The 17,266-nt window shown below is 40.0% G+C and overlaps 1 protein-coding gene across 7 annotated transcripts in view; it reads left to right on the top strand.

Annotated features, from left to right (window-relative positions):
* kif21a (kinesin family member 21A) overlaps nt 1-10,032 on the top strand; it is a 71,072-nt gene extending 61,040 nt beyond the window's left edge. For all 7 annotated transcript variants that reach the window (XM_084397884.1, XM_084397885.1, XM_084397889.1 and 4 more), the window contains 5 exons: nt 1,991-2,155; nt 2,264-2,381; nt 5,807-5,977; nt 6,879-7,078; nt 9,325-10,032. In XM_084397884.1, the coding sequence (XP_084254010.1) occupies nt 1,991-2,155; nt 2,264-2,381; nt 5,807-5,977; nt 6,879-7,078; nt 9,325-9,412 (742 nt within the window). In that variant the 3' untranslated portion in view covers nt 9,413-10,032. The remainder of the gene's footprint in view (nt 1-1,990; nt 2,156-2,263; nt 2,382-5,806; nt 5,978-6,878; nt 7,079-9,324) is intronic.
* Nucleotides 10,033-17,266: the final 7,234 nt, after the last annotated feature.

A 17,266-nucleotide genomic window follows, 5' to 3' on the forward strand; every position in this document is an offset into this window, starting at 1 on the left:
TTAAAAAATGTGCTATTAAGGCGAGACACTACAGGTGAATAGGGTAAAATTTTTAACTAGCAGATATCACCATGAAACTTTCCCAGTTGGTTACCTACATTAAGATGAGAAAAAAATGTATTACAAGTTTTCTGTAATTTAATGTTTAAATATGCAAATCAGGCAATATCTAATCAAATATGCACTAATTTGTATATATTTTAAAAAACGATATCTGAGTATTGGATAAAGCCAGATTAAAAATTATTTTTTCATTGTGTTCACATATTAGATGGGAAAAAAATTACAGAGGGATTTATGGATATCTACTTTTGTTATCCTGTAAATCAGAAAATACTGTTTTTTTTCGCCATGTTTTTTGGAATAAAATGTTATATAAATCAGGCTAGGAATAATATATTTACAAATCCCTCTGTAAATGTCTTCATAATATAACTAGGTACAAGTCTGGAAAGTTTTGTGTATATAGGTGCTACTGAAGTGGAGATTTCGGACTTGGAGTATGAGAGAAAAGTCATTTTGAGAAAACGGGCTTTAAAGATTTTTCATCAGCCAATGAGATTGCGCATTCAGCCCTTTTACTTTCACGATTGGTTGCTGATAAAAAGGAAATGACCATATTTGGATCCGACAAGATTGTACACAAGAGAGAGAGCTTCCTAACGGTGCTTCTGATGACAGGCTGACGGCAGAGATCGCGGAGCAGCACGTTGATTAAGAACGCGAACTTTTGTTGAATTTATGAGAAATCTACAGATGCAAACAGACAAAGTGTAGTAAAATAAAGACCTAAATGTGTATTTCGGACTTTTTTTCAACACAAGTCTGAAAGAAGACATGTTATTGAAGACAAATATCCCCAAATCTCAAACTTGACCAGTAAAAAAAAACGATGTTTTTGCCTGCCGTGTCTCGCCTTAAGAATTGAAGTGCACATTCAATACAATTACTGTAAGCACACTTCTGTTTTATACGGTTGTAGATCAGCTTGGTTGGGGTGACGTATTAAGCGCAGAGCTATAATCCACAAATAATAGCCTCACGTTGCAGTTTTATGGTCCAGCTGACTCTTGTGACGGTAGGCAAACTGCAGTGGATCTATAGTATCTGGGATGATGTTCTGCACCAGCCTCTCAAAGCATTTCATTACAATAGGGGTTAATGCCACAGAGCGATAGTCATTTAAGACAACTCAGCTTTGGTACAGGAATAATAATGGTACTTTTAAAGCATGTTGGTACAGTTGAGATGTTAAAGATTTCTGTAAACACAGCAGCTTTGCAAGTGTTGACACGGTTAAAAGTGTGTCTCACTTCTGCCTCAGGGAGTCATTCAATACTGCGGGACGTCGCATTGGGGGGTCTTTATTTACAAGCTCGAAACTCCACATCTGACGCGCGTCTTTACGGCAGTTAACCTGTAGTTCTGTTTTCCCTCTGTATTCCCATTTTGCTGTCTTGATGGCTTTTCGGAGATCGTACTTTGCTTTCTTGTACGCGTTCGCATCACCAGATAGAAATGCACTAGCACGCGCACGGATCTTGTAACGGGTTTCAGCAGAAAACCACGGTTTCTGGTTAGGAAATGAGTTTTGAGAATGAGTTGAGAAAAACTGTTTTATTGGGTATGCAGTCACTTACACAGTACAGAATAAAGTGTGGTATGATCATCCAGATCAGAAGATGAATCTCCAAACACTTCCCAGTTCACAGAATACAAGCAGTCCTGAATTCTCGTCACTGTGCCATATTATACAAATCTGACATTTGGAGTTTGGCTTGTCCAACACCTTCCTTCAGATCTCCTTCACATTTGGGTCAGATGATCTTGAGTCCATGTTGGTAAAAATGGATTAAAAGCATTTCAGTACCAGCCTGGACACTCCTGTACTGCAGTAATTGTAAATGTATTAATTGGATGATCAAAAGGGCCATTGAGTGTCCTGGTATTCAAAACTTCTCCCTCTGTGATTGTGTGTTTCTGCCTTCAGATCGTCAGGTCTGGTGAACGCTGGTGACCCATGTGCAGCCAGTACGAACCGCACTGTGACCATCCCGGCCGGGGAAAACCAGATCAACCAGATCTTTCTGAACCCGTCTGGAAGCGTTCTCTATGCTGCCGCGGGCAACTCTGTTCGCGTATGGGACCTGAGACGGTATGACTTCGACACCGCGTCCTTCACTTCACCCACTCTGAGAGCTATACATCATTTGCCGCATCATGTATCTGACAGTTTCAGTTGTTTTCCACCTGTTTTTGTCAGGTTTGTGTCTACAGGAAAATTAACTGGCCATCTCGGTCCAGTCATGTGCTTGACTGTTGATCAGACTGGCAATGGACAGGATCTAGTTATCACAGGCTCTAAGGATCACTACATCAAGGTTTGTATATCTATCTGTAACGGTGATTTGGATGAAGTTAGCTGGCGTTTTCCACAAATAAGGTACAAAATAGACCCTGACTATGTTTTTTTCCATTTCCACAAATGATCAGTGAAAGGAGATGCTCACCCTCAAGAGCACTTAATATTAATATTAATATTTTCAACCCTGTTACCAAAAGTTTCAGAAATGTCTACAGTAAATATAGTTAAAACCTTGATTTGTTTGATTTTGTTATATTCTAACAACAAGCATTAAATACACATCAAAATATATGTTCAATTAAATTGGACAACAACAACAACAACAAAAAAATGTGTTAGAATGAGTACCCTTGTGAAAAAGAAGTGTGATTAATTGAATTGAAGCCCCATCTATTTGAACAGGGGAATCCTGACATCTCAAAAACTGCTTGGCGAACTCACAATTAAATAACATATTTCAAATCAGCAACAAAATCTGAGATGAATTGTCCCATAAATGTTGTTTCTAATGCTCAAATAGTGTTAAAAAAGCCTATTTTTCAGGCTAGATGAGCAATCCTAAGCGCGAGTCTCATGTTTCTATGGGAACTGGCACTTCTAATGGCAGCTGCAGTGACGCAATGACTTTTCCAATCAGCGATTGGCTCTTTTACTTAGAAGGCGGGACTATTCCGCCATATTGCGCGTTGCAGTTTCTCCCATTCATAAGTATTTCTATATCTATAGTCTTTAGTAGGTACTTCACTGATGCGCAATGAACTTGTAAATGTACCTGTCCACTTCCTGTTGCGTGTTGTATTAATGTTGTTTGCAGCACCCTTCGTACCGAGCATATAAAGCCCCTTTAACTCACGCATGCGCGAGTCAAACTTGTTCAGACTTGTCTGGTAAATGCGCATAAAGTTTCATTTTTGGCAAATACTAGGGTTTGCACTGACTTTAATGCTCTGTCATGATGCTTTATGCTTTGATGTCGACTAGTCGCTGATCGTGGCCTATAGAGGGCGCAACAGGATAAGAAATCTTTGAAGTCCATTTTTACGCTCTGTTTCCAACAGTTAAAATGACAAATAAATGCATACTCTGAGAGCGCTCCACAAGATGTTTGATTATACCTTCTGGATGCTCAAAATTGATCTGGAGAATGCACGTTTTAAACAGCTTATTGTACACGGAAGTTATTCGCTAGGGGTGTGACGAGATCTCGTGTTACGAGATCTCGCGAGATTAAAACGCGACGAGATTTCTCGTCGAGGTGAAACTTTGTCTCGTGAGTTGTTGTGATGTCAGCGTGATTGAGCATGAGGGTGAAATTAGTATTGAAGATGCCCCTGCCACTTTTAAATCATTTGTGTGCCATGCCAATCACACACACACACACTCACTGTCCCTCGCTCACTCGCTCACTCCCGCGCGCACACACGCACACTCACTGTTGCTCGCACTCTCACTCATTCGCGCACACTCACTCTCGCACACACTCAACCCGTCGTGGAGGACCGTTAAAATTAAACATGCTAGTCTTTCTATCGTGATGTCGTGAAGCATCGCAGACGCGTAGGTTGTCGCCCACTTTGACACACTATACAAAATGAAACGATTGAATCTTGCGTCCCGACGCCCGTTGTCCTTTACGAATCTCCACGAAACGGATCATGCCAAAATCGCGCTAAAATAGTGTAATCTGAACCAGGCAGGTAATAAACATTTGACCTATCACGCAAAGAACCTATTAAAGCACTAAGACGTGGGAACAGTATCTAACATTCACATATCACAAGTCATATCGCACATCGCAGCTTTTCCTCATATCGTGCAGCCTTACTGCCCAAAGGTCTCAAATGCTGCCAGAAATCGTCGACATGCTTTCTTGAAAAAGAACATGACCAAAATCTTAGGCTGCTCTGTGTAGTTAATTTATCTCTTTTTCATGCTTGAAGAAAAAGTTTTGAAGTTTTGAGAGAGCAGTACTTTGATTATGGATACACACTTACTGTTTGCATTTAAAGTGTTATTTCAGTTATTTATATTTATTTTATTTATACTGTTTTATTTTTTTTATGTTCGATTTGTGGAAAGGAGTTAGATTTCTCATGTGAAATCGTACAGGGGAGAAGCCAGACGGTAGAGGTTATAGCAAAACATTTTGCAGTGTTTGCATGTCCTTTACTGCATAGAATTCATTAAAATAGAAGTAAAATATCATTCATTACAAGTTGATTTCAAAATGCACCTAACTTGTTTTGCATTTTGTGATTTTCAGTTGAATAAAAGACTATTTTCCATTCATATATTTCATCATTAAGGATTTCTTAAAAATTGTGTAAAAATCTCGTCTTGTCTCGTTCTCGTGAACCCAATCTCGTGTCTCGTCTCGTCTCGTGGAGTAAGCGTCTCGTCACACCCCTATTATTCGCTGTTCTAAAATATTCTGCATTGTAACGCACACACATACAGCTCGCAGCGTATACAGCGTAGCTCGCACATCACGTCCAGATCGCGCACAGTAGCAATATCTTCAGTAGCACAGAAATGTATAGTCAACACTGTTCTGTGATTTATTAAAGGGGTCATATAATGCCATTTTTGTACAAGCTAATATGATTCTTTAGGGTCTAAATTAAAAGTTTGTAATATACTTTAATAAAAAATTCTCATTAGTATTGTAAGAAAACACTCATTTTACCTGGTCAAAAACAGCTCTGTTTTCAGCACACCGTTTAAGTGCATGTGTCTTAAAATGATAATGAGCTTTGCTCACCCCGCCCCTCTGTTCTGTGGGCGTTTTGCCACAACAACACATGTGCAGGCCCGTCGCGACAAGGCAGGCAAACCAAGCAATTGCTTGGGGCCCCGAGCTGGCCTGGGGCCCCAAGACAACGACTGGTTAAGAATAAAATGCAATGACAAACTGTGTGAGCGCCCCTTTGATAGTCAATGCAGTAAAGTGCAATGACACTGTTATCGGGATCCAGTTTCAGTTTTTCACTGAAAAAATCTAGCATGTATTTCTTAGTAACTAAAACCCACAGCTTCACTATTAGAGAGACGCTGCCAGGGAGAATTAATTCCCAGGCAATCGCTCTCTCTCATTAATGCATTTATATAAATGTAATCTTCACTGTGCTGCTTTATCTGATTCTGATGTAGAACGAGCAGAACTCTGTGAGAAATATAACGACCCAAAGACAAAAGTGAAGTGATAAAAATAAGCTGTTACGTAGGAGCAATAGCCTTGTGGGCAGCGCTGTGTCATACGCCATATCTGTACACAAGGCAACCCGCGCCTGAGGCTCGGCTCGAGGTTCAGGCTTATTTCTTCATTATTGGCGTCATCAGCGACTAATCGATGTTAACTTGACTTTAATCACATAAATGTTGTCTGAAAAAAATCTGAAGTCCTTTAACCCCTACCAAACATGATGTCATTTGTTTCTGCAGATGTTTGATGTGACAGAGGGTGCTGTGGGTAGTATCAGCCCCACTCATAACTTCGAGCCGCCCCACTATGATGGCATCGAGTCCCTGGTGGTTCAGGGTGATTGTTTGTTTAGCGGCTCCAGAGACAACGGCATTAAGAAATGGGACCTGACCCGCAAGGACCTACTGCAGGTATGACCAGCTATATTAACAACATTATACATGATTAAACTAAATATATATATATATATATTAGGGCTGCGCATCGACCACAAAGCCACAGATACATTATTGACAGAGACAGCAGAAAGTATATTAGGCTGCTGTCACTTTAAGACCGAATGCACGGATCTAATATACTGGCACGGATGCAGTGCTTGCCAAGACGGGCATTTTGAGATGTTTGTGTGTGTAACTGACCGCTAAGGCACGCATCCGAAGTTCAAAGTAGCCTAGACTTTGCTCGTTTGTGTTTTTCTCCGTCGCACAGAAATCTGCCTGGGGTCAGCCCTAAATTTCAATCATGTCAACTCTCTGAATAATTTAGCATGTTAATAGATATGATCATGTTAATGTATTCAGTTTTGGCGGAATAGATCTGCTACACACACTGTTGCAGCTGGACTTGCTACTGCCAATAGATACACAGACACACTTCTGTGAGCATGTAAGATATGCTGCTGCTGCTGCTGCATGAGTACACATACAAATATCCAATAGCAGATCTAGGCAGGTGGAGCTGGGGGAGGTGGAGGGGTTCAGAGGAACAATGACCAGCTTGTAATGAACACTGAACCAGCTTTTTCAAATGTTGAGTAAACAATCTCAGTGGCTGCAGAATTTCATGACTGATTTATATATTTATTCATTATAAAGTGTCACTTAAGTTTCCAAATACTTTTTGGCTTCACTCTGGCAACATTATAATGCAAGTTTAGTAGCTTCCACAAGGACAATTAGCCAATCAGTTGATTAATCAGTGCTGAGGATGAAATCAGGAAGAGGCTAATTACCTCATCAGGACGTGAATCAATCAGGGCTCAAACTGTGTTTGTCCTGGGTCTGATGAGTTGTCATGTTGTTTGCCCTACAGCAGGTACCCAATGCTCATCGTGACTGGGTTTGTGCTCTGGGAGTCGTGCCTGCGTCTGCTATCCTGCTGAGCGGCTGTAGGGGAGGAGTCCTCAAACTCTGGCACACGGACACCCTGAGTCCGCTGGGAGAGCTCCGAGGCCATGACAGTCCCATCAACAGCATCTCTACCAACAGCAGTCTTCTGTTCACCGCCTCAGAGTGAGTATTACACGTAGAACACCATGACTGGGAATCGAGAACTGCTTCTCATTCACAACCAAATAATACATAGTGGAGTATAACTGGGTCATTTGCTCTGAGATCAAAAGGACCCTAAATAAAAAACCCTAGCCATTGTTGCAAAGTAGATTCAAAGAAAGAAGTAGAATGCATTAAAATCATTCATTGACCTTAAACATGGCTTATCTTTTGAAAGCGTAGCCTAACGTTAGCACTTTATGTGGCCGCTCGCTCTAACGTTAACCTAGATAAATGCGCGCTATTGTTAGGCGCATCCACTTATACTGCGGATATGACGAGTCAAGATTGTCAACTTCATCTTTGCAGCCGACACTGACTCCTGAAAGTTTATTAATAAGTTATTAATGTTCCGACAGTCTCCTTCCTGTTTTTTATGCATTTTTTAAGCTTTATGCATGTACTTTAGCATTTGACTCTTTCCTCTGCCATTGGTGGAAATTTCCATCATTTATGAGACAACACTTTCCCGCCATTGACGGAAATTTCCGTTTTTCCGTGTTATACGGTAGGGGGCGCTGTTACGCATCTGTTACGAATAAGTACTGAATCTCCTGATCAAAACACCGTAATTTCGTGATGACAACACGTGATGTTCTATTTTAAGCTGTTCACGCCCACAGACTGGGAATTAACCGTTTCTGTGGAAACACTATCAACATCCAAATGAGTCTGCAGAGGTCAGGTGGTACACAGTAGTTCGATTTTTAAAAATGTCTAAAGACGTTTCCATTTTAAACGGCAAATATAGGCAAATCCACGGACAGCTACCAGGCATTAGGACGAACGTAAAGAGGGCGCTTGAGACGCGCACAAGTCAGCAATATTTCCGATGATTTATTGGCGTGAAGTTTCGTGCACAATGACAAACAGGAGTGCAACATTCTCGAAAAACAATAATCAGAGTGAACCGCCATAACATCAATGAAAAACATGGCTGTGTTTACCATTAAAAATGTCAAACAAATTTCGCCTACGTAGGCGATTGTAGACCGTAGCCAAACCTGTATCTGTATGCATGAGACTGTCTGAATACCGGCAGAATTCACATTTTTGTAGTAAAAAAAGACACATTATGCAGAAGTATAATTTGCTGTTATGAGTGTTTGTCAGAGCCTGCAGTTGCTGTGTGACGCGCGTTCACTGCGAGCGTATCGTGACGAGCTGGACGCGCTCCGAGAGAAAGCCGTTAAAATCGAGTCCCTATGTTCGTTTTCTAAACTTGTGTTGGTTGGTCCGATCGATTGTGCAATCGATTTTCGAACGTAAAGTAATACGTGTACACAGTACACAGGTCTGTACACAATGCCCTAGTACACAGGTCACATGGTCAAAGTAGGAGCTCTCAGAAAATTCCCAGGTTACAAGTTGTAATTACGAGTTCTACGAGGACTTGAGCGCTTTTTACAAGTTGGAATGTCTTAATTACAACTTGGCGTGGACGCACCTTCAAAACAGTTTGCGAGGAACGATTTTTGCTTCTGAATTTTAATTCTAAGTTTCTTTTAAAATACTGTTTGTAGCACTTTCATACTCTTCAGACAACGAAGGATAGAACAACTATCTAATGATGAATCTGATGATGGGAGATTTAGGAGTGAAATAAAAAGTGCACTAAAATTGTTTTGAAATTCATAATGTTGCTTTATTTATTTTTTCTGAACAGGCAGTAAACTTGTATATCATCAATATTCAAAATATCAAAAATTGGAAGTTTAATATTTTCACAAAGCATTACTGGTTCTGTAACATCTATGGAATATTTCTCAAACATCAACAGAAATACAGCATGGCATTAAAGTGATTCTTTATAAGCCTTACTTATTTAGTTTTGTTGTAATAAATCCTGCTCAGTGATTAATAAATATAAAAGATACAATTTTGGGCTTTTAAAGAGGGGCGAAAGTGCACTGCTTTAAAGGAAAGGAACAGAATGTGGCACAATAATAGTTTTTTCTCGACTATCATTTTCATGATCGTTGGCCCAATACAAAATACAAATACAAAGCCTAGTGTGTGTGTGTGTGTGTGTGTGTGTGTGTGTGTGTGTGTGTGTGTGTGTGTGTGTGTGTGTGTGTGTGTGTGTGTACAATTAGCACCCATTATTTGAAGGGGGATCCAGGATTATTACATAAAAATGGAATCAGAAGCAGAATCATATTCCTTGAGTCCCTTCTCTTTACCACTTCTCTCCTCTCGCCCCGCAGTGACCGGACAGTGAAGATCTGGCGTGCGAGAGGAAGTCTGGAGGTCACAGATGTGGCCGACTCGATAGACGAGGGCGTCAGTAACTGATGACTCCTTCCATGCGAACGCCACTGCAGTGTTACTACGGTAACGCAGCTGCCAAAGACATTTGCACTTTGACCCCACCAATAAAACACGGATATCCAGTTGACTCTTTGGCATCCGACACACACATCCTGACAGAATCTACCCGAGTCGGAATCTTCTCACTATGGTTCCTTTGGACGTTTCCCAGAGTTCATTGCGTCTTTAGTGATGCCCCACAATTAGGTCAACGTCACATGTTAAAAAAAGCTCTTTGTCCTTAAATGTCAGCTTGGTTAATTCTAACAATCATGAAGATGGCACTGAGACGTGGAGTTCTGTTGGGAAGAGGAACCGGATCTTCTGTGGCTGGCTTCAGCGTTCCGGTTCTGGGAAACCAACAGAGCTTTGAGGAGCGATGGAGATGTCTGTGGACTAACTGGGTGAATCTCACTGTAACGTTAAAAAAAGAAGTAATATTTTGCCTACAGAAAATTAAGGCTGTTTTTAGTACACTATGATTTTTTTTTGCATTGTGAAATTGCATTATAGACAATTAGGCACATTTCCCCATAATTCTTATTACTGTAATGGAAATGAATCACATTCTAATTATTTTGTGTGTGTGTGTATATATATATATATATATATATATATATATATATATATATATATATATATATATATATATATGTATGTATGTATGTGTGTGTGTATATATATATATATATATATATACACACACACTGTATATTCAATAAGCCTAAATATATGTATGTGTGTGTGTGTGTGTATGTGTATATATATATATATATATATATATACATACATGCATACATACACACACTTAATTGTATAATGATTATATAATGATTCAATTATATAATTATATATTATGTATCATTATTAGTAATATATTTATTATAATACTGTACAAGAACTAAATATTATGTATTGGTACTGTTACTATTAAGAATGAGAATTGCAAAAAACTTGAAACGCTGAAACTTCCTGTCGCAAAAAAAAAATTTGAGCTTAAAAATTGCTTCGTTTTTGCATTATATAATTTCTTTTCTCTGAAGATTTTCTCCTTTTTTATGGGTTGATTTATGACCCTGATTTTTCTTTCTTTTCACCCAACTGGAATCACCATGACCTTAAATGAACTGGTGTGTTTGGTGTCAATGTGGAACCCATCTTTCTGCTAATATCACGTATAATATACTAGATCAGTGTAGAGCATAACAATATAGAAACTGTCACATCCCACTCTCCTCACTCTCAATCTGTGCTGTCATCAGTCTATTAACCTCTTTCCTCTGCCGTCTAAGCCTATTGGGTCTGTGTAGCATTCAGATAAACACTCTAGATACTGTATGTATGTATGTATATACTGTATTCAGACGTGATAGGAGAATTACTTGTGCCTGTACCACTTATCTAGAGCTTTTCTCTCCGCACACTGCGGCTCACTAAATGTAGTTTACATGTCAGACTGTCTCACTGCATTGTGCTAGATGAAATAAACATGAAGACTGACTTGAAAGCTTTTGTAACAATTGTTTAATGCTCTTAGTTTTTGGCTTTGTCTATTTATGACGTCTCAGATTTACTCTGGAGGTTTAGTTGTCAACACAATGGGCGAGCCAGTAGTGATCTGAATGTCAGATGTCAATTGAATTAAATGTCATCTGTCAAAAACTCTTGAAGTGCCGCTGTGTTCATTAAAATGGGGAATTATGATTATTATATTAATAATTATAGCGGAGTCTGACAAGAGCTGTCCAACTCCAAAAGTTTCATAAAGGTAGTTCCCTATATGAAAATGGGAAAACTGTGATGGTTATAATTGATGATTGTGATTATACACTCACCTAAAGGATTATTAGGAACACCTGTTCAATTTCTCATTAATGCAATTATCTAATCAACCAATCACATGGCAGTTGCTTCAATGCATTTAGGGGTGTGGTCCTGGTCAAGACAATCTCCTGAACTCCAAACTGAATGTCAGAATGGGAAAGAAAGGTGATTTAAGCAATTTTGAGCGTGGCATGGTTGTTGGTGCCAGACGGGCCGGTCTGAGTATTTCACAATCTGCTCAGTTACTGGGATTTTCACGCACAACCATTTCTAGGGTTTACAAAGAATGGTGTGAAAAGGGAAAAACATCCAGTATGCGGCAGTCCTGTGGGCGAAAATGCCTTGTTGATGCTAGAGGTCAGAGGAGAATGGGCCGACTGATTCAAGCTGATAGAAGAGCAACTTTGACTGAAATAACCACTCGTTACAACCGAGGTATGCAGCAAAGCATTTGTGAAGCCACAACACGCACAACCTTGAGGCGGATGGGCTACAACAGCAGAAGACCCCACCGGGTACCACTCATCTCCACTACAAATAGGATAAAGAGGCTACAATTTGCACAAGCTCACCAAAATTGGACAGCTGAAGACTGGAATTTCTCGATTTCTGTTGAGACATTCAGATGGTAGAGTCAGAATTTGGCGTAAACCGAATGAGAACATGGATCCATCATGCCTTGTTACCACTGTGCAGGCTGGTGGTGGTGGTGTAATGGTGTGGGGGATGTTTTCTTGGCACACTTTAGGCCCCTTAGTGCCAATTGGGCATCGATTAAATGCCACGGCCTACCTGAGCATTGTTTCTGACCATGTCCATCCCTTTATGACCACCATGTACCCATCCTCTGATGGCTACTTCCAGCAGGATAATGCACCATGTCACAAAGCTCGAATCATTTCAAATTGGTTTCTTGAACATGACAATGAGTTCACTGTACAAAAATGGCCCCCACAGTCACCAGATCTCAACCCAATAGAGCATCTTTGGGATGTGGTGGAACGGGAGCTTCGTGCCCTGGATGTGCATCCCACAAATCTCCATCAACTGCAAGATGCTATCCTATCAATATGGGCCAACATTTCTAAAGAATGCTTTCAGCACCTTGTTGAATCAATGCCATGTAGAATTAAGGCAGTTCTGAAGGCGAAAGGGGGTCAAACACTGTATTAGTATGGTGTTCCTAATAATCCTTTAGGTGAGTGTATAAACATACAATCAAACTGGATGGTGACTATGGCTTAAAAAAAATGATTTTGTTTTATTAAAATAATATATCACACACATTAATTATGGACATATAATTTGAGTAATTTCTGACTGCAAAAAGTGGAACAAAAGGACTGCAACCATGCAAGCAAATTTGTTATTTGATTTTATTAGCATGGCGACATTTTCATGCAGCATGTATAAAAAAAATGCTATTATATCATGCTTATGTAGGTTTATATTAGGCGCTGTCGCCATCCACTTTCATTGCATGAAAAATAGCTTCAATATAACTCTTTGTGTTGTATATTAAATGTCAGAAATCAGAGGAAATGTTAATTTAATGATTTATTTTTGAGTGTACTGTCTCTTTAAAGAAAAGCATTACTAAAAGAGGCCACTAGAGCGCAGCATGACACCGATTCATATAGCTAGCGTTCATCATAGACACTGTAACTCTAGTAAGTAAAGTAAATAATTCTGTGCTTGTTTTTATGAAAATCATCATTAGGTGAAGTTAACGCTGGCTCAGTGTGTGTTTCTGAGCTCCATCCTTTCTTTAGGTTGACAAGTTCTTTTGTCATCCAGGATGTTTTAATCTGTGTAATCCATCAGTGTGTCCGTGTGTGCGCCTGTCCTACACACACCATCACTGAATATCATGGTGAAGTTTCCACACCTGGCCTCTCAATGCCAGCACCGTCGACCAAAATAGCTGCATCAAGATGACTGCGGCTTCCTGTTTTCTGACACGGGCCTCTTAATAGAAGCATGAAAACCTTAGTCAAATATTTATCATCTCTGGTCGTCTCTGTCAGATATTCTCTTTAAAAAGAAACCGTGTTTTATGTATGGCCGCAAATACCAGAACACAGACAGAAACACGACATCATTCCATTGTCATTACTCAGAGGAACGCATTAATTATTAATGGCGAAAGTCTAAAACCTTGACATATGAAATGCCACAGCGTGTCAGCAGGATCCTGCAGTGTGACATGCTCTTTTCCAAAACAATTTTATAAAAATATCCATCATCGGAATATTATTTTATTAAAATTACACCGTTTTTATTATCTCATATTGTTTAAGAGACTTGTTAGGAATTGTTTATTTCTGGCATGGAATATATAATTTATAAGAATATATTAATAATTATATTGTTTAAAGTATACAATACTGTTTAAAAGTTTTTAAAAGTCCCCCTGTGGTGAAGATTAAGCCTTTAATGTTTATGTGTCTATGTGGTGTTTTTAATATGCTTTAAGACAAACCATGTGTAAATTCATAAGTCGACACCATTGCTGAGTATTTCCTCCTTAAGACTGCAGTGAACCAAAGACAGTCTCAAAAACACGCTTTGAAATCGCTGGTGTTTCTGACGTCACAAACTACCTTGTAACCAATCAGATCAACGTGTGATCATCAACAAGTGGATCTCTGAGCTGAGTGAGTGAGTGGAGGCGGGGCTCATTTGCATATTCATAGAACCGCGTATACTAAATGAGGCAAGGGTGTCGAGTTACATTCAAAATAGTATAAGGCATGAAGAAATTATTCTTTTTGCAAGATTTTTTTTTTTTTTTTTATATGTCATTTTGGTGAGTGATCAATGGTGAGTTTTTAGGGATACAACTGACTACAGGGGGACTTTAAAATGTTTTTGAAAAAAGTCTCTTCTACTTACCAAGGCTGCAGTTATTTTAGCAATCACTACGTTCAGAGTTTTCGTCCAGCGAGACAGTAACGACTACAGCATGTCCCGAGTCTCCATGCCAGTGAGACGAGAGCGGATTGACCGAGTTCTGGGTGTCTGAGAAGCAGAAGACACACAGAGACATTAGCAATAAGGTTAAGCTCAGGAGAGGAAACTTTCACTTCAAGGTACCTTCATCTGCGTGCTCCAGATTTTAGGACCCTTTTGGTGCTCCAGGAGATATGCATCCCACAGATCTTCGTGTTCAAGGCTGCTGAAATGGATTCCGGCTCCTTTCCCCACTGCATTGTCTCGCAGCACAACCAGTGGAAGACGTCACTGTCATCGGACTGCTCACTCGACCACGTTTAACATACATATCGCTTTACCAAACCTCGTTCCAGAGACCTTGGCATTGTATATTATCAGTATATGAGTTTCTAATTTAAATTAGAGGTAATTAGTTGATACTAGATGATAACAAATAATAATTAATTTGTTTGATGCATAAGGTTCTTCACCTTATTAGTTTCAGAGAAACAACAGTTTATCTTTCTATAAGATAACTTAACTCTTCCATAGCCACACTCAACTTAATCACTTGTATTTTATGCGTCTTATGCACTTTATTCCTTTATCATTCATAGTATTCGTTTAGTAGTAAAATTGTGTCTTCCCTTTGCTGATAATACAGAAGAGGCTCTAGAAGTTAACGATATCCCACCAATCATTTAGATAAATCATCTGACCAACTCCCTCCACTTTACATTAATCCTGAATGATTGAACAACCTCCTGTTGGGAGTGTTCTCATACTGCCAAGGTAAAAGACCTTGATGGTGCCCTGAAGTATGAGGAAGGAAGTTGTCATATTATGTACTCACACCTTAAGTGACGTGAAAAATCAGTGGTGACGTGAGTACCAATCACTACAGGGGCGACACCGGAGGGAGTGAGGACCAAGGCAGAGCTGGAGGAAAGAGGAGCCTGGTGGAGCCGGAAGGATGGAGGGTAGAGGCGCAGCTGGAGTCCTGAAAGTCTGTGGTGAAACCAGGATGATGAGACACCAAGGTGGAGCTGGAGGGACGAGGGAGCCCGGTGGAGCCTGAGCCATGGCTGACCACAGCAGAGCCAAGGTGGAGCCGAAGGGACGAGGGAGCCGGTGGAGCCTGAGCGATGGCTGACCACAGCAGAGCCAAGGTGAAGCCGGAGGGACGAGGGAGCCGGTGGAGCCTGAGCCATGGCTGACCACAGCAGAGCCAAGGTGGAGCTGAAGGGATGAGGGAGCCGGTGGAGCCTGAGTGATGGCTGACAGGCCAAGGTGGAGCAATGGGCCTGGAGGCCTGAGATGAAGCCAGGGTGAAGCCACCATGCTGGTGGTGAAGTGGCCTAAGGCCTTGTAATGGTGCTTGTAATGTGAATCAATGAGATCTTTATAACAATATAGCAGACTACTTACATAAAGTGCAATAATCCCAATAATGTCTTAAGCCCTATTCGCACAGGATTAGTTTTACCTGGTGACCTCTAGTCATTTGTAATAATTGTGAAGGTTGTCTGTGATCTTAATCGCGTGCGAATTGGCCATGTCTGTAATTTGTAAAGTAAAAATTTCCCCGCAAATGACCAATCATATTTCACAGAACACCGAATCTTCATCTCTGTGATTTGGCCAGGATTTGGCGGGGTCACATATCATTTCCTCAAGGTTTTTGTTTCCTGTGCGCCTTTTCATCCATCTTTCGCAAAGAATGGAGGCTGTGTTGGAGTGTTTTGATAGTATTTTGGGTGCTGGGTCATATCGCTATACACCATACAACTCTACAATTTGCAGAAAGAGAAAGCTGAAATCATCAGAAGAGTGAAAACAAAACGAATTGAGATGGATGACATGTATAGCAGCATGCGGTAAGGAATATTCTTCTATTTATGATATATCATACAGCTAGACCTATAACGACAAAACATTTCCAAGCAATAGCCTATCCAAAATAGTGCACAATCAAGCGAGGGGGTTCACATCATAATTCGAGGTTAATGTGTTACGAATAAATCAAGCGTAAAGCTTGAGCTATTAGATTTTAACCTGGTGAAATGTAAATGACACAGGGCACAAAACTATATATGTTTCTTTTTTTTAATCCATCTAACCGGACCATAGAACGGGACTCTCAATGTTACGCGAAGCCTTGACATCCGGGAGATAAGTCAGTAAATCCGAGAAAAATCACAGGCTTTGCTTATCCCATGTGAATGTGCCAAACGAAATTCAGATCTAAATCACACGAGGTCCCCAGATAATACTAATCACATGCAAATAGGGCTTTAGTAAGATATTTAAATGCTGACTTTTATGATCAAAGTTCTGTAGTTTTAAAACATATAATGCAATGCAATACTATTGAGAGATGGAGAAGAAAAAAAAAACATTCCTCAAAAGCCTGATGGACATTTTAACATATTTGGTTTCTCTCTCTCTCTATATATATATATTTAGAAAACAAATATGTTAAAATGTCCATCAGGCTTTTGAGGAATGTTTTGTTTTTCTGCATCTCTCAATCATCATATGCTTTTGTGCATATCTAAAGTGACACTTGTTTTAATGTAATGCAATGGCACTGTAAGTAATGTTCATGAAGTGTATTGACAAATAGTAAATATAAATGTTTTCCACAGACGCACACTGATGGTTTGCTCTGGTGAATGCTCTTGGTAGGAGTGTAAGAGGTTTAGTGCACTAGACTGTGCTCTGTGTGTCACTGTTGGCAGTAAAGCACACTTGAGTGTGTACAGGTGCTCTGAGGTATGACACATATACCAAACACTGTATAATGTCAGTCCAGGCAAGAATGAATCCACAGCATCTGTGTGACACCTGTGGTGATTTCACCTGAACATGAGAGTGACTAATAATAGCTACAGTGGAAGTGGAACTCTGCCCTCACATTTCTGGTGTATGTGAGAAAACATAACCTCATTTCAATTTAATCTGACAAATCAATATGTTTGTGTGCCGCAGCAACATTTATAGCATTTTAAGTATTTGTGGACTTCAAAATGCATCACAGTGATCAGAGAGGGAAGTTTGCAGTGGACACATACAGTATTA

This window comes from Rutilus rutilus (assembly GCF_951802725.1).
Source record: "Rutilus rutilus genome assembly, chromosome: 23".
Classification (NCBI taxonomy): domain Eukaryota; kingdom Metazoa; phylum Chordata; class Actinopteri; order Cypriniformes; family Leuciscidae; genus Rutilus; species Rutilus rutilus.